The following is a 24,589-nucleotide window of genomic DNA, read 5'->3' as shown; positions in this document are numbered from 1 at the left end:
TAAACCGCTTTGAGGGTTGTTGTTGTTTTACAATCAAGCGGCGTACAATTTTATTAAGAAAGAAAGAAAACTCAAAACATAGCAGTTGCAGAACCTTTGCCCCTTTTAGATGTTATCATATATCATAAGTAAAAGGGGACTGGCAAATCTTCAAGTTTGAGTTTTGCTCAGTTTCACGTTTCCACCTTTCTACATCACTTTATGAACTTTTCAAAGTGCTTGTGAAAATTTACCAGCATCTTGGTGCAAATGTCTTTCAATATGCACATTTTTTTTACAAGCATTTTCCCCTAATATACTACATTTCTTTCTGCCCATTCATTCTCTTCCTCTCGAGGGAGGTATATGTGTCATGTCACAAGAATGTACAGGACTCCAGTACAGAAATACACTTTTCTTAGGGCAGTAAAGGTACATTCAAAGTTCTTACATCAATCTTCACCCTAGCTAGGGAGAAGAGAGCAGAAGATATGTTGTGGTGGGGGTGTTTGCTCAGAGATTAGTGCTGGCTTTGTCTTAGGAGGTGCTGTGCCTTCATGTACAATGGGTCAGCAGATCTGCACTGGGAGGAACAATTGTAAAGAACAATTTAGCTGTGTTTGATGAACAATAGCTGGTTCCTGCTGGGCGTAAACCTTTGCATGAGGGGTTTGATTGTGATGGCTGGCTGGATTTCACACAAGGAAAGCTGCACCCATGTGCGGGCTGTGTTTAAACTGGGCCCAGCTGTTTTGCATTAGGTTTCACTGAACTGTTTACACAGAATTCACCACTGCCATTATTTACTTGTTGGAATGAACAACAGAAAATGGAAGCGATGGGTGGAAAAGGTCTAGTGGCCCTCTTTGTGGGAAAAGTAGAGTACAAAGTATGTGCTACATCATTTCTCTCAGGTAAAATTAAGACCTTGCAGTATTTGCCTTTGGAATTAAACCTTAAAACATGAGTGGAGAACCTCAAGTTTAGAAAATTCTTAAGACCTAGTGCCGAAAGTTATGCCATGCCTCATGTATCATTTTGAAAATTTTGATACAGGTGAATATTTTAAAAAGTGCTCTCTTTGTGCTGTGAGACACCTTCTGGTGACTCTGAGAAATCCTATTTATGCAAGAAGATGCACTAATGTGCTAGATTGTTTTTTATATCCCATCATTCCTAAACACTTCCATCTTCAAGATCTTGCTTTATTCATAGTAATTTAGCAAATGCTTGTGGTTGTGCATAAGCCTATTGCCCAGAAAAGGGGATTACCCAAACATCTCAGTGAGCAGCCTTTTAGAATTTCTGAGAAGTGAGGGGGTCTACAACTGCAGAAATGGAATTATTTGGAATCCAGACTTTTATCTGATCTAGATATAACACACAATGCAAAACAAGTTTGTCATGTCATTTTTGTCCTGTCAGGCTAGTAGGGGCGACTTCTCAAGATCAGGCTCAAGGTTTCCTCATATATTTTTACTTCCGACAAGAAGCAGGAACCCTTCATCTCTGAGCTGAAGCACAAAATTTGAAAATATGACGGCAGAGTTTAAAAAGCGATAATTAAAACTAGTGTGGAGTTTTGGTTAGAGTGTTGGACTAGAACAGGGAGACCCCGTTCAAGTCTCCAATCGGCTGTGACCTTGGGCCAGTCACAGTTGTTGAGCCTAACCTACGTCACAGGGTTGTCAGGAGATAACAGGGAAGGGAAGAATACGGTGCATGCCACCTTGGGCTCCTTGGAGGAAATGTGGAGGGAATTTATTATAAATGTAATAAAAATGTGTATAAACAGTTGCATAGGCCTGCCTGTGTAAAAAGGTCTTCAGGAGATGCCAGGATGTCTAAAGTAAGGATGCCTACCTAATCTCCGCTGGAAAAGCATTCCATAGTACGGGACCAGCAACACTATCTATTTACATTAATCATATGTTTTAGATATGAATATGAAGATAGGAGGGAGAAACAATATGACTGCCTCCATCACACCTAGCTTGGGCCTCTAACTAAACTGAACCTTACCTATCGGGCCTCTGCTGCGATATTCTTTTCTTTCTAAATAACCTCGGATGTGCAGGGTCTGACTAATCCTAAATAGCCAGAAATGCTACCTTTCATGGAGCTTCCTGTTTAGAGAGCTCCCAAGATGGGTTTGTTCAGCAATATGAGCTTCTGACTAAGCTAGCTGACTCGAGCTAAGATTTCTAAACACTGACAGTTGTTTACACAGTCGCATCTAGATTCACAGACCCAACCCCAAGCAAATCTTCCAAATACGCAACACAGGCCTCAGTTTGGTTTTTAGTTTACTTTATGAAGCAGGAGCTTCACCAGTTTATAGTGTGCAGATATACCAGGCAAGAGGTGGTTTAGATCCAGTCAAGGCCATATTTAGGTTTGATGAGGCCCTAAACTACTGAAGGTAATGGGGCCCTTTATATGTCCAGCTGTTCTGTGTCAACAACAAATAGTCACTGTTTTTTGTGTTGAATATATGCTATATGGTAATTTATGGACCTAATAGGTATCTAAAGCCATTTGCACATAACAAATAGGAGCCTACACAACACAAAACACTGTAGCTGTATGTAGGTTTTATTTGTTTTTTTATCTAATATTTTGGAAATGTACATCCAGGTGTTTTTTCCTTTAATTTTTTTTGGGGGGGGGCCCAAGAGAGTGGGGCCCTAAGCTATAACCTGTTTAGCTTATACATAAATCCGGCACTGGATCCAGTGTAAATTCATTTAGCTATAACAACCAAAATATGCCCCAAACTCTCAAATAAGTCTCTCCTCTGTCCTGCCTTCATTCATTCATTCATATTCTCTCTCTCTCTCTCTCTCTCTCTCTCTCTCTCTCTCTCTCTCTCCCTCTCTGTGTGTGTGTGTGTGTGTGTGTGTGTGAGAGAGAGAGAGAGAGAGAGAGAGCACACACACACTATTCATTTTTTAAAAAAATCACAAGTGGTTTACAACAATTTTATGTATACAATAAATACTATATTAAAAGGCTAAAATAAGAAATCACCTGTTACAGAAATATGTATTATTAATTGCCTGTCTAAGCCTGGTGGAATAGAAAGGTTTTTAGCAGTTGTTTAAAAGTTGGCTCAGAAGGTGCCTGTTCCAGATTTATTGGCAGAATTTTCCACAATAGAAGCGCCATTTCTTGTTGCTGTCAAATGAGTCTCGCCAACTCGGCGCATGACCAGTGAGGCTCCTGCAGATTATTTCAGTGACTGAGCTGAGACATAAGGGTTTGGGTGGTCCCACAGAAACTTAGGCCCCTGCATCTAAGTTTTCAATACAATACAAGGACCCTGAACCTGCCTCAGTAGCAGATGTAAAACAACATTTCGGTAAGCCTCTCCTTCTATTCAGTTTCCAAATAATTCTCTTAGCGCACCTTCTGATGTGAACAATACATTTAGTGTCAATAATGAATTATATCTAAGACTAATGTTTTGGCAGTTGTGAAGTCCCACCCAAATGTAAACACCGTATAATGTGACTGGCTCTAATCTGTCAACGTAAACTCTAGATAGGGGGAATCCTGGCCCTGAAGGAGCGTGAGACCCTGAGGAGTCTACTGGACGTTCTCTTATTTGGCTATCTCTACTACATGGCCTTGGATTGCTCAGCTCTGTTGCAATTTATCAGGAACACTTTATCTTGGCGTTACCCCTAGTGAAGGCATCATTCTTCTTAAACTCCCTCGGATTTGTAGAAGTTCCAGCTCTGGGCCTTCATGCTGATTCAGAAGGGAGTCTCTTGGTTCTGGAGTTAAGATTCAGGAAATGTTAATAGCGAGGACAGATCAGGAGGTATGATAGCAGCAGTTCAGGGTGTGGTGGGAAGAAGTCATTTGTTATCTTTATGTGATTTCTTATCTGCCCTTCTCCATAAGGTCCCAGGGTAGGTTTACAGCAACGTAATATACATTTTTAAAAAGCAACAACCAGAGAAAACAGTTCCATTGAAGAAGAAGAAGAAGAAGAAGAAGAAGAAGAAGAAGAAGAAGAAGAAGAAGAAGAAGAAGAAGAAGAAACAACACCATTGCAGCTGGAACAGAAAAGTATAAAGTCAGTAAAGGAGGTGGGAAAAACAAAACAAAGTACCTTAACCGTCAAAGGCCAGGGCACATGTGTTCAGCATACAGCAAAAGCTATACGAGAAAAATGTTAGACACACCCACCCCTCTGTGGGAAGGCAGTTCCTCAATTTAGGGCTGTCACAGAGGGGGAAACCCTCTGTTATTTACTGAGTTGAATAGGATCCAAAATGCAGCAGGCTGATTGGTCCTAGAACAATGCAGCAGTATGATTGGTCTGCAGGAGCCACCCAACCCAGCTCCAGATGGAAGTGAATCCACAACCTGATTGGCCTACAGGAGAATTCCGGAATTAGTCAATCATGTGCAGCCCATTGTGTAAATAATATATATAAAGCAGATACTTTGGGAGAACTTTCATTCCTCCTCACCACTATGAGCTGAATAAAGAGCATGAAATCAACTCTCGACTCCGAGTATATTTCACCCTCCCAGGCTGCCATTGCCCAGACTTCTGATGACGTCAGAACTACCAAGAGAGCCCCCTCTGCCAGTTTTAAGAAGCGATAGGGATGGAAGCAGCTTTTGGGGTATTTGGGATCTAAAGTTTTAAGGCTTTAAACACCAATGTGAGCACCTTGGATTTGGTATGGGAGCAAACTGGCTGTTTTAAAATCAGGGTTATGTGAGCTCTAAATGGAACCCTGGCCAGTAACCTGTGTTTTGGACCAGTTGACTCTACCAGATTAAGTCTGGAATGGCAGCCCCATGAGGAGTGCATTGCAATAGTCAGTTCTGGGGGCTGTGTGGAGTTCAGTGGCCAAGTCATCTCTGCCCAGGAGGGACCACAGCTGGAAAAGCAGCTGTAGCTAGAAATCAGCACTCCCAGCCCCTAAAACCACCTGAACCTCCATTGACAGTGTTGGATACAGGAGCATCCCACAAGATGTGGACTTGTTCATTCCAGAGGAATGCATCCCCATTCGGAATAGGCAGGCTCTGCACCTCCCATACTTGAAAACACAGAACATCTTTTTAGGATTTAACTTCAATTTATTGGCCCACATCCAAATGTACTAGCCCCCTTGAAATGAGCATCGGAAGCAAGGGAGGTGGTGCATCTAGAAAGCAGAAGAAATAAATCTGTGGAGGCAGACAAGAGATGTGTGGAGTAAACGAGGAAGGACAAGACAACCATTCCCTGGAAATGTAATTCTTCTGGTTAATGTAAGGCTATTCTATTCCCATCGTTATTCATGAGTGCTGACTTGCAGAATTGACTGCCAGCTATTGACATTGCGTTGTGTTATCTTCCTGGAATGCGTCTGCAGAAATTGAAACACAAAAATGCTAACCAGGCCTCTCCTTATCTTGTGAAATCTGCTAGGAGCTCAGCTCAGACAGAGATCTGCAGGACTGTGATGTGTGCATTTAAAAGATGGAGAGTACAACAACTGAAACATGGAAACTTTTCTCAGAGGACTTGCCAGTTCTAGTTAGCACATCTGTTAAACTAAGTGTGGTATCTAAGGGATCCACTCTGAGTTCATTTATTTGAATGAGTCTAGCCCAACACCACCAAAAGGATTGGCAAAATGCTGGCAACTCTAATTACAGTACTGGGTTTCAGTGAGCTGCAAATCCCAGCAAAAAAACTTGCTGGGTGACCTTGGGCCAGTAACTGTTTCTCAGCCTAATATACCTCACAGGGTTGCTGCAAAGATAAACTATGCCACCTTCAGCTCCTTGGAGGAAAAGTGGGGTGTAAATGTGTGACTGCCCCTACTTGTTAGAACTCCCTGCCTATTGACATCAGGCAAGTGCCTTAGCTGTATGCTTTTTGGCATGTACCTAAAATGTTTTGGTTTAGGCAATCCTATCCAGACGTATAGAACTTACTGTCAAATAAGTAAATAAAGCACATGTAACACTTGCTGTGTGAGGATTTTCAGCTTTCTCGGTTACTGAAACATTTGAGCAAAATATGTTGAATGGCCCAAAGGTTACAGAGTGGCATCTGCACATAAAGGAGATTATACAATGAAAACTTGTTTGGCACACCAAAATTCCAGGTTGACTCCAAATGCAGCATTTAGCACACTGATTACCAGGGATCACATAGAATGCTGGTGTTACTACGTACAAGTTAAGTGCAATTCTGCCACCCAGTGGAAAGCTGAGATTCCGTAACATTTTAAAATAGTTATCAGTTTCTTTTCAGATTTCTGTGAGCAACAACAGGGTACAGTATCTTGGTTGCACAGAGGTCAGAGCCACAGATTCTTTGATCAAAGAAAACCCTGTTTTTGTTTTGCAGCGTTTTCGTGGGGATGAATATATACCATTGCCCTGCCCCCTCATCTGTTTAGCTTAAATGGTGGCTTTCTGACCATAGGAAATCATTTCTGCTGTGAAATAAGTAGCAGTATGCTGTTTCTGTCCTACCACTCCACTGGTTATACATCTTATAATGAATGTTTGTGTTTATTCATCTTTCCTATTGAGATTCTCTGAGCTGTGCATGTTTCCAGGAACTGGTAAAATGCTCCTGTTTCCATTTTGTTTAATACATGAACCAAAAATGCCCAGTTATGGCTCATGTCACAAAGGAATGTGGAATGCCTCACCCTATGTATGATTGGCTGCCCTCTGTGCCACTGTTTTTTTCATTAACTAGATTCTCAGAATTAAATCAATTTTGAAATTTGGCTTCCTCCCAAGTAAGCATGCATAAGATTCCATTTTACTTTTTCAGAAAATTTGTTGGTATTCCTACTGATTCAATTGGTTATTTTAGCTATTGCTCTGTAGTTGGATTACTGCTTTTATTGTTGTTTGCCATTTGTATTCATTTTGATATTTCTAGTTGTGCAAGATGTCTTCAGTGTGTCCAAGAAAGGCAGAATGTTTTGGGGTTTTTCCTAGGCAATAAGGCTATAGTCTGGAAACTACTTACTTTGGGATTAAGCCCCACTAAATTCAGTACTTCTGATTAGGATTATAAAGCAATTAAAGAGCAGTCGCTGCTGCTATTTCTGCCCTTCTTGTTATGCTAATTTAACTCCTAAAGAAAGACAATTACCGGTACTTTCCATGCTTGATCTTGACTGAAACCGATTCAGTAACACCGCGAGCTCAATAACATAGAAGGGTCTGAAACTTCTGTTTCAGTGTATCTGAAGAAGTGTGCATGCACACGAAAGCTCATACCAAGAACTAAGTTGGTCTTTAAGGTGCTACTGGAAGGATTTTTTTTTTTGTTTTGACTACGGCAGACCAACACGGCTACCTATCTGTAATTTAATTGCTCAGATATTCTAGTCCAGTAGTTCCTCCCTGGACCTTTCCTTTGGAAAAATTAAAACATACTGTTTGTACAGGCAGTTTATTTCCCACGCCACTTTATTTAGTGATATACCCCCGATTGTGCGTTTAATAATTTAGGTCGGAGCAAGGGATATCCAAGCACACTTCATTGCTTAAATACGTTTGTTTTTTGGGAATTGCTGAACATTAACGAAAACTTCGTGGGGAGGGGGGAGCAAGTTCTGCTTTAATGTCCAGAACAGGCAAAGAAGGCAATTCTTTAAAAATATCGGTATGTGTTTTTATTATTATTTAAAAACCATATATTCCTTATTCGACGAAATAAGCAAGGAGCCTGGTCAATAACTAATGCCACAAAGACGTCGGCAGCGGACGCCAAAGCTCCCCTCTAAGCGGCCCCATGAGGGCAGAAGGCGGAACGCTTCGACCCCGCCCCCTCCTCCCAGCATGCTCTGCGACATGTGCGCTGGCACCCCCTTCCGTTAGCTAAGATGGCGGCGCCCGCGCTACGAGCCGGCCGCCGTTGGCTTTTCTGCCTGAGGGCCTCTTCGCCCCGGCTCCAGGCGCTTGTGGGACGGCGGCAGGCCCACGACCAGCGGCCGCGGGCTCCGGCCAAGGGTATCTTAGCGGCTCAGCTCGAGCGGGGCCTGTTCCAGGAGATTTTCCCTCCCCAGGCCGCCGAGGAGCAGCTCCCCGAGTTGTTGGAGGCGGGCCGCCTTCCCGTCACGGCCTACTGCGGCTTCGACCCGACGGCCGACTCGCTGCACGTCGGGCACCTGCTGGCGGTGCTGGGCCTGCTGCACTTCCAGCGCGCGGGCCACGACGTGGTGGCCTTGGTGGGCGGAGCCACGGCGCGCCTGGGAGACCCCAGCGGCCGCGCGGAGGAGCGCGATGTCCTCCCGGAGGAGCGCGCGCGGGAGAACGCGGCCTCCCTCCGCCGGGGGCTCCAGAAGCTCTTCGACAACCACCGCGAGCTCTTCTGGAGCGGGGAAGCGACTCGCCTGGGCCGCGCCGCCGTGCTGGACAACGCCAGCTGGCTGGAGCGCGAGTCCGTGGTGGGGTTCCTGTGCGCCGTGGGGGGCCACCTGCGCATGGGGACGATGCTGAGCAGGCAGAGCTGCAAGGCCCGCCTGAGCAGCCCCGTCGGCATGGGGCTGGCCGAGTTCCTGTACCCGGCGCTGCAAGCCTACGACTTCCTGCACCTGCACCGACACCACGGCTGCCGCATCCAGCTGGGAGGAGCGGACCAGATGGGTAACATCATGTCCGGGCACGACCTCGTCTCCAAGTACGAGATAAGGGGTGGGGGGGAGGCCTGCATTTGGAGTGTGCTCACCCCACGCTTAAGCTGAGGTAGCTGGATGGGGGGGGGGTTATTGCGGAACAGTAGCTTACATAGGTAATCAGTAGCGACAGGTGCGTTGCAAGCGAAAAGGCATGGGGTGGGGAGGGCAGAGGGAACGCAAGCAGACAAAGTCAGAGATCCGTTCTCAACAAATAGTTGTGCACGTAATGGCCAGCTGAAATTGGAGCAGTTAAGAACCTAAGAAGAGCCTGCTGGATCAGGCCAGCAAGCCCCCTCTTGTCTGGCATCCTGTTCTCTGTAGTGGCCAACTAGATACCTGTGGGAAGTTCAGGGGCAAGAGGATCCTGATTGAGCTGATCTTTTAGCAGAGCTGATGAAATGGGCCTGGGTCTTGGAGCTACTCTTAAGCTAAACTTGAAGGAATTGACTTGCCTTCCACCTCTTCTTCTGCTGCAGCCTGATGGAACAGCTGCTGCTGAGGGACACTTGAGGGGCACAGTTGGGAGCCCCTGTTGAGAGCTGATTCATTTTTTCATGTGTAATCTTTATTTTACAAAAATGTTCATACACTGAGCCAATAATAATAAACCTTAAAGATGAGCCAATCTGCTCACAGTTCACTTAGATATAGAAATATGAGAGCATTTTTTGGAAGCATTTCTTACCATTTTTCAAATTGGAAATTTGAGGGGATGGACAACTCTAGTGTACTCCTTTGAAATAACAAGCTCCTCAGAGTAGGAGCAATCTCTGGAGCAATTACATAGACAGAAGCATAATAATTGTAATATGATTTCTGTGTAATATAAACATGTACAACTTGAATCCAGAGATGGGGTTTTGTTGTTTTCTGGTATTTGATATGAGGTCAGGAGAAGAAACTAGCAGTATTGCCTAAAGTAACTATACAGTAGGATTGCGTCTTAGGTTTTTTGCGGGAGGTAACATGTAAAGCTGAAATTGCATATAGTCAAAACAATCCCCAGAACTGTCCCTGTGTGGACAATTTTATCTTCCAGACTCAGTGTGAGATCTCTTAGGGCCAGGGTGACGGCCTGCAGAGCCCATGCAAGAGTCTCCCAGAGCCCAGTAAGTGAGACAGAGAGCTTAGCGTATTTTTCGCTCCATAAGATGCACCTAGTTTTTAGAGGGGGAATGCAAGAAAAAAATACTGTTTAAAGGGAGCGCTGAGCAGAGCCTGGGATGTATACAGGCTCTGCTCAGCACTCCCTTTCACAAGGAGCAGTCTTTTCCCCAAGGAGGGAGAAGGGCAGCCCGTCACTGACAGGCTGCCCTTCTCCCTTCTCAGGGAAAAGCCCCCAAAAGCCGTACACACGCTCCGTGCAGCTCTTTAAAGCGAGTGCGGCTCTTGGGGCTTTTCCGGGTGGTGGGGGAAGGGACAGAGGGGCTAAGCCAGAAGCTAGAACAGCAAGAGGGAGCGCTGCGCAGCATTCCCTCTCACTGTTCTGGCTTCTGGGATAGCCGCACAGCCTGCATTCGCTCCATAAGACGCACACACATTTCCCCTTACTTTTTAGGAGGGAAAAAGTGCACCTTACAGAGCGAAAAATATGGTAAAAGCTCTTCCCATGCCAAAGAGTTCTTAAACTCTCTGTCTTGCATATATTTAAGTTTGCAGTTGCAGCTGGCTAGCTGTATAGCTGAGATGGAATCCATAAAAGTTGTGGGCCTACTGTAAACTCCCACCCTGCACTGGTATAGGTATGTTTGGCACTTCAGCATACAGTAAGCTGCTGCTCCATCACTAGCACTAGATATATCAATAATTAGTTTTTGAATAACACTAAGGCATTACTACCTTTAAAATTAATAAATATGAGAAACCGTGCACTATTAAGTTATGTTAAGTTCCCATGGTGACATCTTTTATGGAAGTGTTACATCTCTTATTCAGCAGGTAGAGCACACACCCTACCCACAGAAGGTCCTATCATTGGTTCCCTCAACACTAGGGCTCTCCCAGTTTGACACCCCAAGATTTTACTGGCATGGTTTTTAGATTTGATCTACACTAACAAAGGGGGGATAAGAGTCCTTGAGTGCACACAACTATTCCCATATTCAATGCAGATAAGTATTGTTCTGATTATAGGATACCAGTGTACAGAATGCAGGTGTGATACAGCTTCTGGCCAGAGGTTTTCCATATGCATGTAGTTAAGCTTAGAGGAAGTCTCAAAGATCGATAATGTACTGTGAGGTAAGAGGCAGGTAGCAGTGAGGAGCAATTAAGATGAGGCTAGCCTCTGGTGTAGATAATGACATCAGAGCTGATACTATAGGATACAAATTTGTTCTAATTACTCCATTGCATTTCAACATCACTCCTGAATACATACAGAAAATTTATAACACCAGTGCTGGTAGCAACACAAACAAACAGCATACCCCCCCTCCAACCAGCATCTTCCTACCCCACTGGCATAGAACTTGGTACACATCCCATCCAAGTTGAAGCCCACCCATGCAGAAGCTTAGTTAGAGCAGATAATGGGTTAATCATATCCTTACTGTTGAAGCAGTTTGTGTAACAGTTGACTGGGTTTTATCAGTGGTGTTACAGTGGTGCCTCGCAAGATGAAATTAATTCGTTCCGCAAGTTTTTTCTTCTTGCGAGTTTTTCGTCTTGCGAAGCACAGTTTCCCATAGGAATGCATTGAAAATCAATTAATGCATTCCTATGGAGACTGCTTGCCAGGCTGGCGGTGCGGAGAAGGGCTTTTCTCCCCACCGCAAGCCTTCAGGACAGGTACGGGAACAGAGGGGAAGGCGCACAGCGCTTCTCCTCTGTTCCCGGGGCTTAGCGGTGGGAGGAGGGTTTTTCCTCCCCACGCCAACATTCAGAACAGCATTCTGAAAGTTGGCGGTGGGAAGGAAAACCCTCCTCCCACCGCAAGTCTTCAGGACAAAACCCTCCTCCCACCGCAAGACACGCATACCAGGATGGGTAGAGCATAGTACATAAAGAAGGAAATCACCTGAAGGTCATGCAATATAATTTATATCATTGAATGCAAAAAATGGGATGTCATATCCAGTGCATAGGTAAAACTGCAACTGACCTTATGCACACATTTTGGAAATCTTAAATCAGCAATTTTGACACACACATAAGTGAAGTAATCTGTTGCTAAACACTTTAAATATGAGAACCACAGCCTGTCAGACTTATGTGTAATTGCTATGGAGAAGCCAACAGTTCCAACAATGTTATTAAAAAAAGGGAGAACTTCTGGATATATATGGTGGACATATTAACATCACATGGCCTCAGTCTGGAGGACTGTACCAGCATCGCTTAGCTTCCACCCAAAAAAGAAAAAGGTTGATTATCTTGAAAAGTCACCAGGTGGATGCTTGATATCATTATGCAGTAGACTGGCCAATCTAATTTATTTAATTTTCCCTTTAGTATCAGCTTTTTATGGCCAGTGCTTGTTTAAAGTATTTCTTGGAGGCAGTCTAACATTCAAGGCCTAGGGGTATTAAATGAACTAGTAAACCAAAATATCATAACTTGTTGTTGTTGTTGTTGTTTAGTCATTTAGTCGTGTCCGACTCTTCGTGACCCCATGGACCAGAGCACGCCAGGCACTCCTGTCTTCCACTGCCTCCCGCAGTTTGGTCAAACTCATGCTGGTAGCTTCGAGAACACTATCCAGCCATCTCGTCCTCTGTCGTCCTCTTCTCCTTGTGCCCTCCATCTTTTCCAACATCAGGGTCTTTTCCAGGGAGTCTTCTCTTCTCATGAGGTGGCCAGAGTATTGGAGCCTCAGCTTCACAATCTGTCCTTCCAGTAAACACTCAGTGCTGATTTCCTTAAGAATGGATAGGTTTGATCTTCTTGCAGTCCATGGGACTCTCAAGAGTCTCCGCCAGCACCATAATTCAAAAGCATCAATTCTTCGGCGATCAGCCTTCTTGATGGTCCAGCTTTCACTTCCATACATCACTACTGGATCATATAACTTAGGTCTGAGTAATACGTGTGCCATTACTAGTTCCTTCAAGAGGGGGCATGTATCTGCACATGACATGTTGGAGCTCTTGGCTGTCAAGAGCTCTAAAAGAACTGGGCATAAAGAGGCAAGTGACTGATGGGAGAGGAGAGTTCATTGTGTAAGCAGATCAACAGATTTTTGACAGGTAGCTGAAGGCAATAGGGTTGCCTTCTGTTGTAGAAATGTTTGTAGGTCTTGAAATTAAATGTGTACCGTGTTCTGTTGACAAGTAACATAACTTAAGTATTGTAATCTGTTTCCTATTAGGGTGACAGGCGAAGATGTATTTGGAATAACGGTGCCTCTTGTTACAAGTACCACTGGAGATAAGTTGGGGAAATCTGCTGGCAATGCAGTTTGGCTAAACAGAAATAGGACCTCTCCCTTTGAGTTATATCAGTACTTTGTCAGACAGCCAGATAGCGCTGTTAAAAGGCAAGTACGTTTCTTATTGATCTATGTGAATTACTGTTCTAGAACAAAATGACTGCTTTGCTAGTGTGTTGTAGTGGTTAGCATCAGATGAAAAATGGGAAAACTCAGGCTCAAAGCCACACCAAATCATCTTAGGCCAGTCACACACTCACCTAATCTACTTTCCAGGATTGTCATGACTCAAATGGGGGTAAAAACTATGTATGCCATATTGAGTTCCTTTGGCAAGAGGTGGGTCATAAATTAAAATGTAGAATATATATGCAAAAGGGTCCAATCTAGCCCAAGCTAAAAATAACTAATGCAGCACTCAGAATGTGTCCAAGGTTTTTAGATGTTTGTTAGCAAAAAAATGTTATTAACCTTGCATAAACAATAATGTATTATCTGCTTTCCATCAGTGTTAGAAACTGAGATATGAAAGCTAGGAGCTAAATGGCACCTTACACCTAGGTTATGGGTACACTAATGGAATGTCTAGGCATGCTTTTTTATAACAAGAATACAAACTGAAAATGAATGAACTGCAGCTAAAATATTGTGTTCTTTTTTTCACATGGTCTAGTCATTCCCCTGCCCACCCCCCTAACATTATTAAGAGGATCTCTTCTCCAGTCTTCAGAGAGTAGTTGGGGAGGCAGAAAAAGGCCACCCTTTCCTTCCACTCTGCAGTTTTAATCCAAAATCTTAGACACAGTACTGTTCCCAGAGCTCAGAAACTGCTCGTACTAATGAAATTCCCTGTCGCAAAAGGTGCCTAGAACAATGGGAGTTTTGAACACTGTGAATTGTATTATAAAACCTGCATATGGTGTTCTTTAACATTTTTATTAAGTCCCAAAATACTCTGAGGTTCTGCCACATCTTTGACCGCCTCTGATTTTACTGTGCAGAGGGCTCGTGCTGTTGTACTGGTGCAAGAAATAGTCTTGTCATATCCTAAGCACATATTGTTACTGTAAAAACAATACAAAGTTACTCTTTAAAATACCACAAGACTTTTGTTGGTTTTGCAAAAACTAGACTGACACAGACACCCCTCTGTATATTGTTCAGAAGACTTAGATTCAGTATTTTCAGTTTTAAAAAAGCAAGCATAAAAATGCATTTTTGTTTTTACTTGGTCATTAACAAGATTATGCCACTACTTTAAAATTTTAAAAAATTACGGAATCTAAAGCATGGATTGAGGGACTGAAATTAGTGTAGATCTGCATTGTCTGTTACAGAAGCAGAATGTGATTCTGAAGGCAGTTTTGTGTAGGGAAAATTTTAATGTTCAATGTTGTATTGTGTTTTGTTAGACGCCACCCAGAGTGGCTGGGGTAACCCAGTCAGATGGGGGGGGGGGGCATATAAACAATAAATGATGATGTTGGCTATTTTCCCTTTAAGGTATTTGAAGCTTTTCACTTTCCTCCCTCTTCCGGAAATCCAACACATTATGGAAATGCATGCTAAAGAGCCTGAGAAGTGGGGGCCCCAGAAACGGCTTGCTGCTGAAGTAACTAAGCTTGTTCATGGGAAAGCAGGTCTGGAATCTGCTAAGAGGTAAAGGGAGACTTAGGCTGTTGATATGTTGATTTTTGGACCAAAATGTTAATGAAAATGCAGACAGGAAATTTCAGCTTTGCAAAGATGCAGAATTTACAGAGGAGTCTTCTAAATTCCTAACATTGATAAAAGCTACTTTTGCAAGTCTTGGTCATAATGTAAATATTGATGAGTACTCTTTTTATGTTTTTTTAAAAACCAGGTGCACAAGGGCCCTTTATTACAGTGACATAGCAGCACTAGAGACCATGTCCGACCAAGAGCTTCAAGAACTCTTCAGGGAAGCACCATATGTTGAGTTGATGCTTGAACCTGGGACAACAGTACTTGATTTGTGTCGGAAGGCGAATGCAATTGTAGACGGACCAAGGGGGTAAGTTAATATTTACATATTCTGCGGGATTAATTCTGTAGCTTCTTAGTCTAGAAACAAGCTTCAAGCTTATCTGTTTCTACTTAGTAGGCAGCCTCATTGTGTGAGACAGCCTTCCTGGTGAGACTGCATCTCTTACCTGACCTCCCTCTGGCCAAATTGCCACTGGGTACCATGACCAGAGAGGGTGGTAGTACATACCTGATGGAAGATCCAATATGGTACTTCTGCTGCCACCTCCTCTTCCCCTCTCCTGTCACAGTATGCAGCAGGAGTTCAACTGTCTGCTATTTCCTGTATGTCTGTGGCTGAGTGAGTTTCTACCCTAATTTGTCATCACTGACAGGTTATTATAACTTTAAACTACTGTAAGGTGGTCTAGCTCTAGCCATGTCATTGACTGTACAATTTCTTTTTTCAAGGTATTGTGACATAACAAGTGGTGGAGTTTCTATAAACCACATTAAAGTAACTGATCCTGATGCTGTTCTTGTTCTTGGACAACATATCCTCAATAATGGCTTGTCACTCCTTAGAATTGGAAAAAGAAATTACTATGTTGTGAAATGGCTTCAGTTGTCACATGAAGAACAAAAATGCTGAGGTTCTTTTCAAGTAGGTTATGAGTGCATTTTACTTCATGGACTGAGAACACACACCAAACAACTCACAAGAACTGTGGTGTGAATTGCCTTTTCTCACTGTGTGAGACTCGGTATCGTCTAGAAATTGGATGGCATCTTAATTCATACTTAAATCATGAAACGAGGAGGAACTCTATGGTACAACGCAGAGCCTATCCAAAGAATGCAACTGTTGAAATATGTTATCGTAAGTATTGGTTATAAAACGTTTGTCTACAATAAAGATAACTAAATTAATCCTGAAAGTTATTATTACCTGCATTTTTAGTGTGTTAAGGATGTGAATGGTAGTAAATGTGACATAAGAACCTATTGAAGTAGTGACAAGCCAGGCAGCTAGATCCTGAGCCCACAGATAACCTAATTTTAATTGTTTTTAATGGGTTTTAACTTTTTAAAACCAAGTTATTTTATCAACTATTTTATGTTCTGGAAGCTGGAGGACAGAAGAGTATGGCATTGTAATGCCAACAGCAATTAGGTTTTAATAAGACATAAGAATCCATTTTTTATCCTAAACAATATAGTACTTGTTTCATTACTCAGTTGAACTTTCTGCTTTGTATTCAAGCTGTTTTTGAGCAAAACATGGGCTGGGGTCAATGCCTTGAGGTTGCTCTACGATGAATGTATATGGAGATTGTGCTCCCATGTAGCAGGTATTGGAGTGTGGGATTTGTAACTCAGGGTGTAATTTATATTTCTATGGGTAGTACAGATGTCCAGCAGATCTAAAAGCTGTTCTTACAACATGCAGATTGGACTAGTTCCTTCCAACTCTGCAGTTCTACAATTCCCAGCTAAGAGGGAGTTCCTTATGTTTTAAGCAAAGTATAGTTAATGTAGGTCTACTGCCTCAGGGTTACAGTATGTATACCCTGTGAACAGTTGGGCCTCTGATCCAATAGTGGTTTTGTCCAGTGTGCCATAGTAGGTAGAAGCTCCCTATCTCAAAAATAACATAGTGACCTAGTGTTTACCCTTTACCCATTAGCAACTGCCTCAGCAAGTTAAGTTAAAAACTGACCATACTTTAAAATGCGGTTTATTGATGTAAAACTGTCGTTTCTACACAATCAGCTTTATTTACAAAAGTAACTACATACATTTGGTACTGATGCTGGATAAACTACCCTTCAGTCTGCATAGGTAAATGTTCTTTCAATTCGTTTATGCATTTTCAATTCTGAGTTGGACTAGACAGTGATTTTTTAAAAAACGTACAGCTGTGTAGTTCCATTGCCTTAGATACAGAAGCCTAAAAGGCAGAATGAAAATCACTCTAAATGCAGTCACACCCACACCCCGATGACTCAAAGTGCATAATATAGTACATAGCATGCTAACCTTGTAGAAACGTGGTTTGTTCAATCCTGTGCAAGCAATACTGAATGTGCTAGTACAGCAGTGGCATTAGTAACTGCTATTTTAAATATATTCACAGCTGCAGATATTACTTGAAACTATGTGAGATTGAAATGGTCTATTTGAAAACTTCATGGCAGTATGAAGAGATTTTCTAGTGAAGACTGGCTCTCCCTTTAAAACCTTAGTGATCACAATTCACATGGAGCAAGGCTGGGGAACTTTTTGGTCCCCAAAGCTGCATTTCATTTTGTCTCTCTGGGAGCTACGTGCCACATGTGGCTATGGTGACCCCTGCAAACGTAACACAGTCCTCCCCCCAAAAAAATATCGCTAAAGGAATGTGTGATGTTGGAGAATGTGGGTTAAGCTTCCATCAAGAACATCACTCTGCAATAGTCAGCTTTGACAAACACTGTTGGAGTCAGTAGAAAGAGTTTGTGTGGCTTGTGGGCTGGCAGTTAGTATTTTTTAGGGCAAGATTGCCTTTAGGAATTCTTTCAGAGGGTAGTAATCCACCGATGATCTATATACTCAGCATTGTGTTGAACATTAGCATGTGCTTCAGAATCCATGGTTCTCACAGAAATGTCATAAACTGAAACAACCTTTTTAGCCTCAATATTAAGTTTCCACCATAAGAATTAATTCCCCATGTCTGTACCACCCTAAAATCTGATGAGGGGCAGTAAGGTTATAAATAATAAATAAATAAATAAGCAATATATTAATGTGAGGAACCTTATACTGGCTGAAGGCTGTATCCTGATGTCCACATGCCAGTGATGAATACAGCAAATGGGGGCAGAGCAACAAATGTAATTATAAATTTTAGTTTTTTACAGTAATTTCTACATATGTCCCCTCTATCCTTCATCCAGGCAACCAAGAGCAATATCAGAATTCAAGGACCCATTCCAGCTATGCAAAAATGTTCAGGGTGCAAAGCCAGTGACCAGTGTGGCTTGGGAAAGAATTAAGAAGGTCACATAAGGGGGCCTAGGCTGAGTTTCACCATACATGGTAACTATTTGCACGTTACTGTACCTCTGATATTGAGCAAGCAAAGATATATGTTGAATCCCACTTCCATGGAACAGTGCTCATTGGTTTCACCAGGACGTGTTTTAATGTGCCTGGCAAAATCAATACCTTTTAAAACAGTGGATGAGGCAGGCTAAATTAGAACTCGTAGTAATTTGACATCTACTCAGAATTAATTCTTGGTTATCTTTTTTTATCCTTTGACAAATTTATCAGTCATACATGCTCTAAAGGCCTTTAACCATTGCAGGTCAACAACCTTGTTACTTTATACCAGATGTTGCTGAACTACAACACCCACTGGTCCTAGCAAGCACAGCCAGGGGATGGTGAATGTTGTAGCTAGTAACATCTAGTGGACCAAAGGTCCCCACACCTGATATTTACTATCACTGGATTTATAAATAAATAAATAAATAGTGACTTCTGGAAGTTTTCACCTTTACAGGTTAATTCTTTAGTGAAACATGATCACATCAGTCGAGTGTTCTTGTTTCCTGCCCTAAATTACTTTAGCCCCTCCCCCTCCCCCCACCAGTCAACAGCACTTCATGGGTACTGGGCATCCTTACTCCTCACTGGACTGGTTCCCTCTAGTTAGTCTTACTTTTTGGCTTTCTGCAAGCATAGGGGTTCTCCCACCCATACTGCCCACTCGGTGTGGGGGTGGTGCCATTTTGGTTACCTAAGTGACAGCATTCTTGCCTGAAGAACAGAAATGGAATGAGGTGATTCTACGTTAGCGGGCACTAGGTACAGGTTCACTGAACTTAGTAGGAGGTTAAAATACCTTCATGCCACAGATTTGCCAAAGCATCAGAAGCAATCTTAAAGCATGGTTTTATTTTCAATATGCTTGCTGTATGTATGATTTTTGAGGAGAGTTCCAAGTGCCTGCACCCTTAAAGGCACCATCACAGTTCTGTTTCAATATACTGTAAGGGGAAGAGGAGAGAAATAGCATGTTTTCAAACTGCTACTGAACATTTCCATTTAATGTCCGATACCTTTTGTCTCAAGCATAAGCTGACTTTACTCTTTTCAGCCTGTTGTGTAAGGACTGAGTGGATAAAATCCTGTACACAATGTGTGAAGGCCAAGGGTTTATTTTTTTTCCACAAGTACACATGTTGAGGAAGGCAATATCTACTTAGGATATGCACCTCACAGCAATCTAAAAACATAGTTCTTCCAACGTAACACATATTTTCCTTCCATGCAGGAAAAATGTTGTGTGTGAGCAGGTGTGCTGTGCGTTAAACATAAACTTACAAAATCTTCAGGAACTAAAGTGTCATTACTGTTGATTCTGGTGACTATGGCAGACAATCAAGCTAGTTACCACACCAACACCTAAGATGAAAGTAGCTCAAAAAGAGTAATGGGTTGGGACCATTGAATTAATCTAAAGGCCAGCTGCTTTTACATCAATATTTTCTGAAGTTTCCTTACTTTTCACAATGATTTAGGAGAAACCTGATCTGCCACAATACCTTTTAATATTGCTGTTTTGTTAGTCTGGAACTCTGTAAGTGGATGGTCCATGGGTTTTGGTCCCAGACATTAGGATTCTTCAAATTCTGATTACTTCTTTGTTGATAACGCTTCTTAGCAGAATCTCCACTTACTCCAGATTTATCTAGCTAAAGGACAAAAATAGCCAATGCATTTTGGAAGTTAGCCAGATATTTCTTTTAAGGTTCTAAAACATGAGGGTACACATTACACAGTTATAAGGCAGTATTTCTACTGTGCTGTTTATCTGTTTGAGACTTTAGAGTGCATGCAATTAAATTCATCTTAAAGAAAATATCGTGGTGTCCTTTCTTCATGGTTGAAAAACCTATATTGCAAAACCAGCTTAAAAGGCTACATCACAATACTACACTGTTCATCCTATCCACAGGCAACTCATTTAGCAAGCCAGGCACTGGAATTTTTACATGGTTCTTTCCTTAAGTTCAGTCCAGTCCAATTCCTCACAGGAGAACAGACCTTGGTCTTTGCACCAGGAAACTAGTAAAGAAAATACGTTGATTATATGAGACTTGTTTTGCAAGTACAGCATACGTTTCTGTCCGTAGAAAGCCAAACTGAATTCTCTTTATGTGAGCAGATTTATACATACTGCAGTAAACATAGAAGTTCATAAGTATATATAACGCCTAGCAATTTTCAAGTCATCCATTTCTTCATCCAGCAGGAGAAGCCCTTCACCAAAGGTGTGTCTCTCGAATCTCAGCAATAATATGACTGGCTCGCTGCAAGGCCTAGGACAAGAACAGAAATTTCTGCTATTTATACAGGCAGAGACAAACCACAAAAGTAATACAATAAAAATCATTGGGCAATAATTAAGTAATGGCTGAATATGGTAGCACGAGGGTGAGGCCAACAAATCACTGACCGATGCAAGACCTCACATGCTGCAAGATTCAGGGAAGATGGGTTGGCTTGGTTCATAAACCAAGCCAAAACACTGCTTATTTCTGATCATGTCTATAGCCAATGAACTTTGCACACAGGGCTATCTGGAAAAGGAATGGTAGAAATTCTCATGACCTCAGCCAAAGAGTGCACTAACTAGATCTTAAATTTTGGGTGCAGTAAACTGCATCTTGTGCACATTTAACTTGCACAATTTCAACCCTACACAGTTGAAGGCCATCTGGTTGAAATTCCACAAGTTAAAAGTGAAGCCGGCATGCGGAAAGAGCCTTGCTTCCCAAGTAAGGCAGAGAGCTTCAAAGCTCTTTTTGTACCACATTCTTGCCTCTACGTGCCTGGGATGCTCCCACAAGATCTCAGAGGAATTCGGGTGGCCCCATGAGAGCATCCCAGAGCTTGCGCAGAAGCGGTTCCAAGGGTTTGAGTGTATGTGTTTTTGCATATATGCAGAACCCTTAGAACCAAACCCCCCATGTAAGACACAATTGTGAGGCTCATGGTGGCAGAGTATGAAAATAACTAAACTATACTAGTGTACATAACAAAACTAACTTGGCTTGTTACAGAAAAGGGACTGCAGTACCTGCAACATATCAGCTGCCTCCTTCCTGCGCTGAGCCATGTCCTCTGATTCAGTCAAAAGGTCATCCAGCAATAAGGCTTTGTACAGCTGTCCTACTAGCTCACTCTGAAGAGAGTCTTTCACATGGTTAACCAGAAAATGCATCACTGCTTTTGGCACACTGCAAGCAAGCAAGCAAATAGATTAAACACATAACCCACGGAGCTAAGGGTTCTTTCTTAAATTTATATACCACCCTTCACCCAAAGATCACAGGGCAGATTACAACATAAAAACACAAAATACAGAACAATGATTAATAACCTTCCTCCGAACACTTAAAAGACCGTAGACTGTTTAACCATCAAAGGCCTGGTTGAAGATGAATTATTTTTGTCTGGCACCTAAAAATATGTAATGAGGTGCCAGGTGAGCCTACCTAGGGAGAACATTCCACAAGCAGGGAGCCACCACAGAAAAGGCCCATTCTCATGTTGCCACCCTTCAGACCTCTCATGGAGGGGGAATATGAAGAATGACCTCAAGTGACGGTTGCAGGGTGCAGGTTAGTTCATATGGAAAGAGGCAGTCCTTGTATTGTGGTCCTGAGACATGTAGTCAAAACCAGCTGTTTGAATAGGGCCCAGAAACCAAGTGGCAGCCGAAACAGTTGGGTTAGGGTCAGTGCTATATGCTCAAACTCTTTTTCCCCGGTGAGCAAATTGGCTGCTGAATTCTGCAATAGCTGAAGTGCCCAAACCATCTTCAGAGGCAGCCCAATGTTTAACACATTGCAGCAATCTAGCCTACAGGTTACGAGTGTAGGTAACAGAAGTCAGACTACCCCTGTCCAGACAGGTGTGTAGCTAGGACACCAGCCAAAGCTGGTATATGGCATTCCATGTTACCGAGGCCACCTCAGACTACTCTGAGCGGGCTCACTTAAATGAATGAACTTGTTACTTACATTCATTAATTTCAATGGATCTACTGTTGAGATAGACTAACATTGGTATTTATAACACATGGTTTTAGACTGAGTATCATTTGGTAATAAATTGGTTGTATGATACGTGTATTTTGTATTTACAGAATTTAGAAACAACAACCCTGAAGATAACTCACAATATGGCAACATTTGTTTCCGTGCTAAAGTACCAAAACACTAAAACTTCATGGTTATTTTTGTGAAACAGTCCATTAGAACTGAAGTGCAGGAAAGAAACTACAGAGAGCTGCTCAACTGTATTTATATTTTGAACAGTAAAAAAATACTATCGGAATTAATAATAAAGCAATGAGAGGGTCAAGTCCTGAAAAAGTAAGATCGCAAACCTGTCTTGTATGTTCTTCCTCACAATCAGGAAGTAGGATTTGATAAGGCGTTCAATCACCTCACAGTCTCGTTGTTCTCGGGCTGAAAGCTTGCGTGCAACAGGAACAGGCTGATGCAGGAAAAAGCAGAGTTAAAAATATTTCATGAGCCTGCAGTTCCACTGGACTTCAAAAAGGACAGTCAGGTTCAGAGTGAACTATAAGAAGGTAGCAAATACACCTGGATTTTAGAGGTGGTTTCCGTCTGGTGACATAACAATGCTGGCAAGTGTCGAGAATTTTTTTAAAAAAACAAATTGTTAATATGAGGCTTTACAGATTAAAACCTTGGAAGTGACACAACATACCTGACTCTTGGGGAAAATGGTGGCATCATTGCTGTCACTTGTGAACAAGTCACAATAGATCCTAGGCCTTAAAAAAAGATGACATGCTGTTCTTTGCTGGAGTGAATGGACATTGTTCTTGAGAAATATGCCAGGTCTAAGAACACAGCTCCTCAAAATTGAGCTTTTTATTCTTTGTGTTTTTAAGAGCATTTTTCCAGCCCTGAATATTATAGAGTAAAGCTTATGGACATGACGACATCATCACTAACAAAGCCACAAACAGCCTAGGAAAACTCAAGCTACTCCATATTACATATATTTCCTGTATAAACAGTGCATATCCTTGTTTAAAAATAACCCATGTCTCACCTCTCTCCATCTACCATTTCAACCTCTGCTAAAATGACAGTCTGTGCAATCTGCTACAAAAATCACAGTGGCAGGATGGTACAGAATGCACAAGCCAGCAGCATTTTGCTATTAAACTATTAGCTGAATTATTGTACTGTCATTTATAAGCCACACTGAGAGCCCTTTTAGATAAAGAGTGGGTTATAATGCTGTATTCCTCTCCTACTGCATGAAATCTGAACCACCCTGTCCATTTTGCTAATTTGCACATGATAGTCCAACTGAAAGTAAAAATATATTGGTGCATAATTTGGTACAGAGTTAGCATGTAAAATATGCAGCTGATATAAATTAAGTACTTGTCCGCACAAACCAAAAGTACCTTTTAGAATTCATGGTGATCACTAAATTTGTATTTCCCCCACCCCTAAAGAATACCTCTATCCTGGCTGCTAGCTACAATATACTTTTGGCTGACAGCCATGTTTAAAAATGGGTGGAGAACGTAACTCAGAAGGACCAAATCCTGCCCACTCCTACGTTCTGTGAGTGCCACACCCTGCTCTTCTTGTACCAGCTTGCAAATTTTGTTCCTATGCTGAGAAACTCACCACATCCAGCAAGTTTACAGCATGGCCTCTTTGAGGGCTAGCAGGTAGGACCGTTACTGGTTTTGATTTTTCCTCAGCTAGTATTTCCTCAGCTCTGGAGGTTTTCAGCATGCCTCTCCAGTTGCCTGTTCCGGCTTCCTGAGCTCCATCTCCCACAGCAGAGGATGTCTAATACAAAGAAAATATACAATACCCAAATTCCAATCAGTTATTTGCAAGGAAAATGTCCTGCGTTCCAAATGCTTGATTATTAGTGATTCATTTAATCCCATTCTACATGCAAGAAATTAAATCTTCAATTTAACACACACACCATTGAGGAAGGTTAGACTGAGCAGTGCCCTAAATACACAGAAAGCCATCTCCAGAAAAGCCCAAATGCCACCAACTTTGCCTGGCTCCAAAAAGCCGAAAGACTTTCCAACTTGCCCAGGCATTCTAGCATGGTTTACAACTGGCATTAGTGTTTGTTTTTATGCTTCTGATGGATTTTATTGATATTACGACTGCAGTTCCATGATATTTACTGTTTAATGGAGTTTTAGCGTGTTCAATATTTTAGTTTGGATGTAGCAGCCTTGGAAGCCACAACATGCTGGACGACGGGGAAGTTTATAAACTGCCTAAATAAATAAAAACAGTGACAAGCTACCCAGTGAGCTTCATAGCTGAGAGGGGATTTGTTCTCCATTGGTTCTGTTTCATCACTCAGGTTGACATGCAAACATACCTAGGTATTCAGCAAGAGAACTACAGGCAAACTTTATTAAGTACATGAGAAAGATGATAGGCTGTAGCAACTGATTATAATCAAGACTGAGTTTACATCAGAGCACATAAGGATGAGAGGA

At 42.2% G+C, this 24,589-nt stretch overlaps 2 protein-coding genes across 9 annotated transcripts in view; one reads left to right on the top strand and one right to left on the bottom strand.

Annotated features, from left to right (window-relative positions):
• The first annotated feature begins 7,831 nt into the window (after positions 1-7,831).
• Positions 7,832-24,389, top strand: YARS2 (tyrosyl-tRNA synthetase 2). 5 transcript variants are annotated; one of them, XM_083700643.1, is made up of 7 exons: positions 7,832-8,647; positions 12,955-13,122; positions 14,518-14,673; positions 14,879-15,049; positions 15,472-15,880; positions 17,940-18,081; positions 22,205-24,389. In XM_083700643.1, exons 1-5 carry the CDS (start codon positions 7,851-7,853, stop codon positions 15,650-15,652), a joined length of 1,473 nt encoding a protein of 490 aa, XP_083556769.1. In that variant the 5' UTR covers positions 7,832-7,850; the 3' UTR covers positions 15,653-15,880; positions 17,940-18,081; positions 22,205-24,389. The 5 variants fall into 5 exon arrangements, with proteins under 5 accessions (XP_083556769.1, XP_083556768.1, XP_083556770.1 ...); XM_083700642.1 differs by lacking the exon at positions 22,205-24,389 and adding an exon at positions 19,325-19,912; XM_083700644.1 differs by lacking the exon at positions 17,940-18,081.
• DNM1L (dynamin 1 like) overlaps positions 16,723-24,589 on the bottom strand; it is a 40,669-nt gene continuing 32,802 nt past the window's right edge. For all 4 annotated transcript variants that reach the window (XM_083700260.1, XM_083700262.1, XM_083700259.1 and 1 more), the window contains 4 exons: positions 23,739-23,906; positions 22,448-22,557; positions 21,134-21,293; positions 16,723-20,372 (listed from right to left, as the gene is read on the bottom strand). In XM_083700260.1, the coding sequence (XP_083556386.1) occupies positions 20,316-20,372; positions 21,134-21,293; positions 22,448-22,557; positions 23,739-23,906 (495 nt within the window). In that variant the 3' untranslated portion in view covers positions 16,723-20,315. The remainder of the gene's footprint in view (positions 20,373-21,133; positions 21,294-22,447; positions 22,558-23,738; positions 23,907-24,589) is intronic.

This window comes from Podarcis gaigeae, assembly GCF_964106915.1.
Source record: "Podarcis gaigeae genome assembly, chromosome: 10".
NCBI lineage: Eukaryota > Metazoa > Chordata > Lepidosauria > Squamata > Lacertidae > Podarcis > Podarcis gaigeae.
Note: the sequence above shows the minus strand (reverse complement) of the source record. Positions and strands in the feature narration are given on the sequence as shown.

What these genes read in the sequence shown, in the direction of transcription:
- YARS2 (XM_083700644.1), top strand. Translation starts at nt 7,851, where the DNA reads ATGGCGGCGCCCGCGCTACGAGCCGGCCGCCGTTGGCTTTTCTGCCTG. An exon ending in GGGCACGACCTCGTCTCCAA is followed by an intron (nt 8,648 to 12,954) that starts GTACGAGATAAG and finishes GTTTCCTATTAG; the next exon opens with GGTGACAGGCGAAGATGTAT. An exon ending in CCAGATAGCGCTGTTAAAAG is followed by an intron (nt 13,123 to 14,517) that starts GCAAGTACGTTT and finishes TTTCCCTTTAAG; the next exon opens with GTATTTGAAGCTTTTCACTT.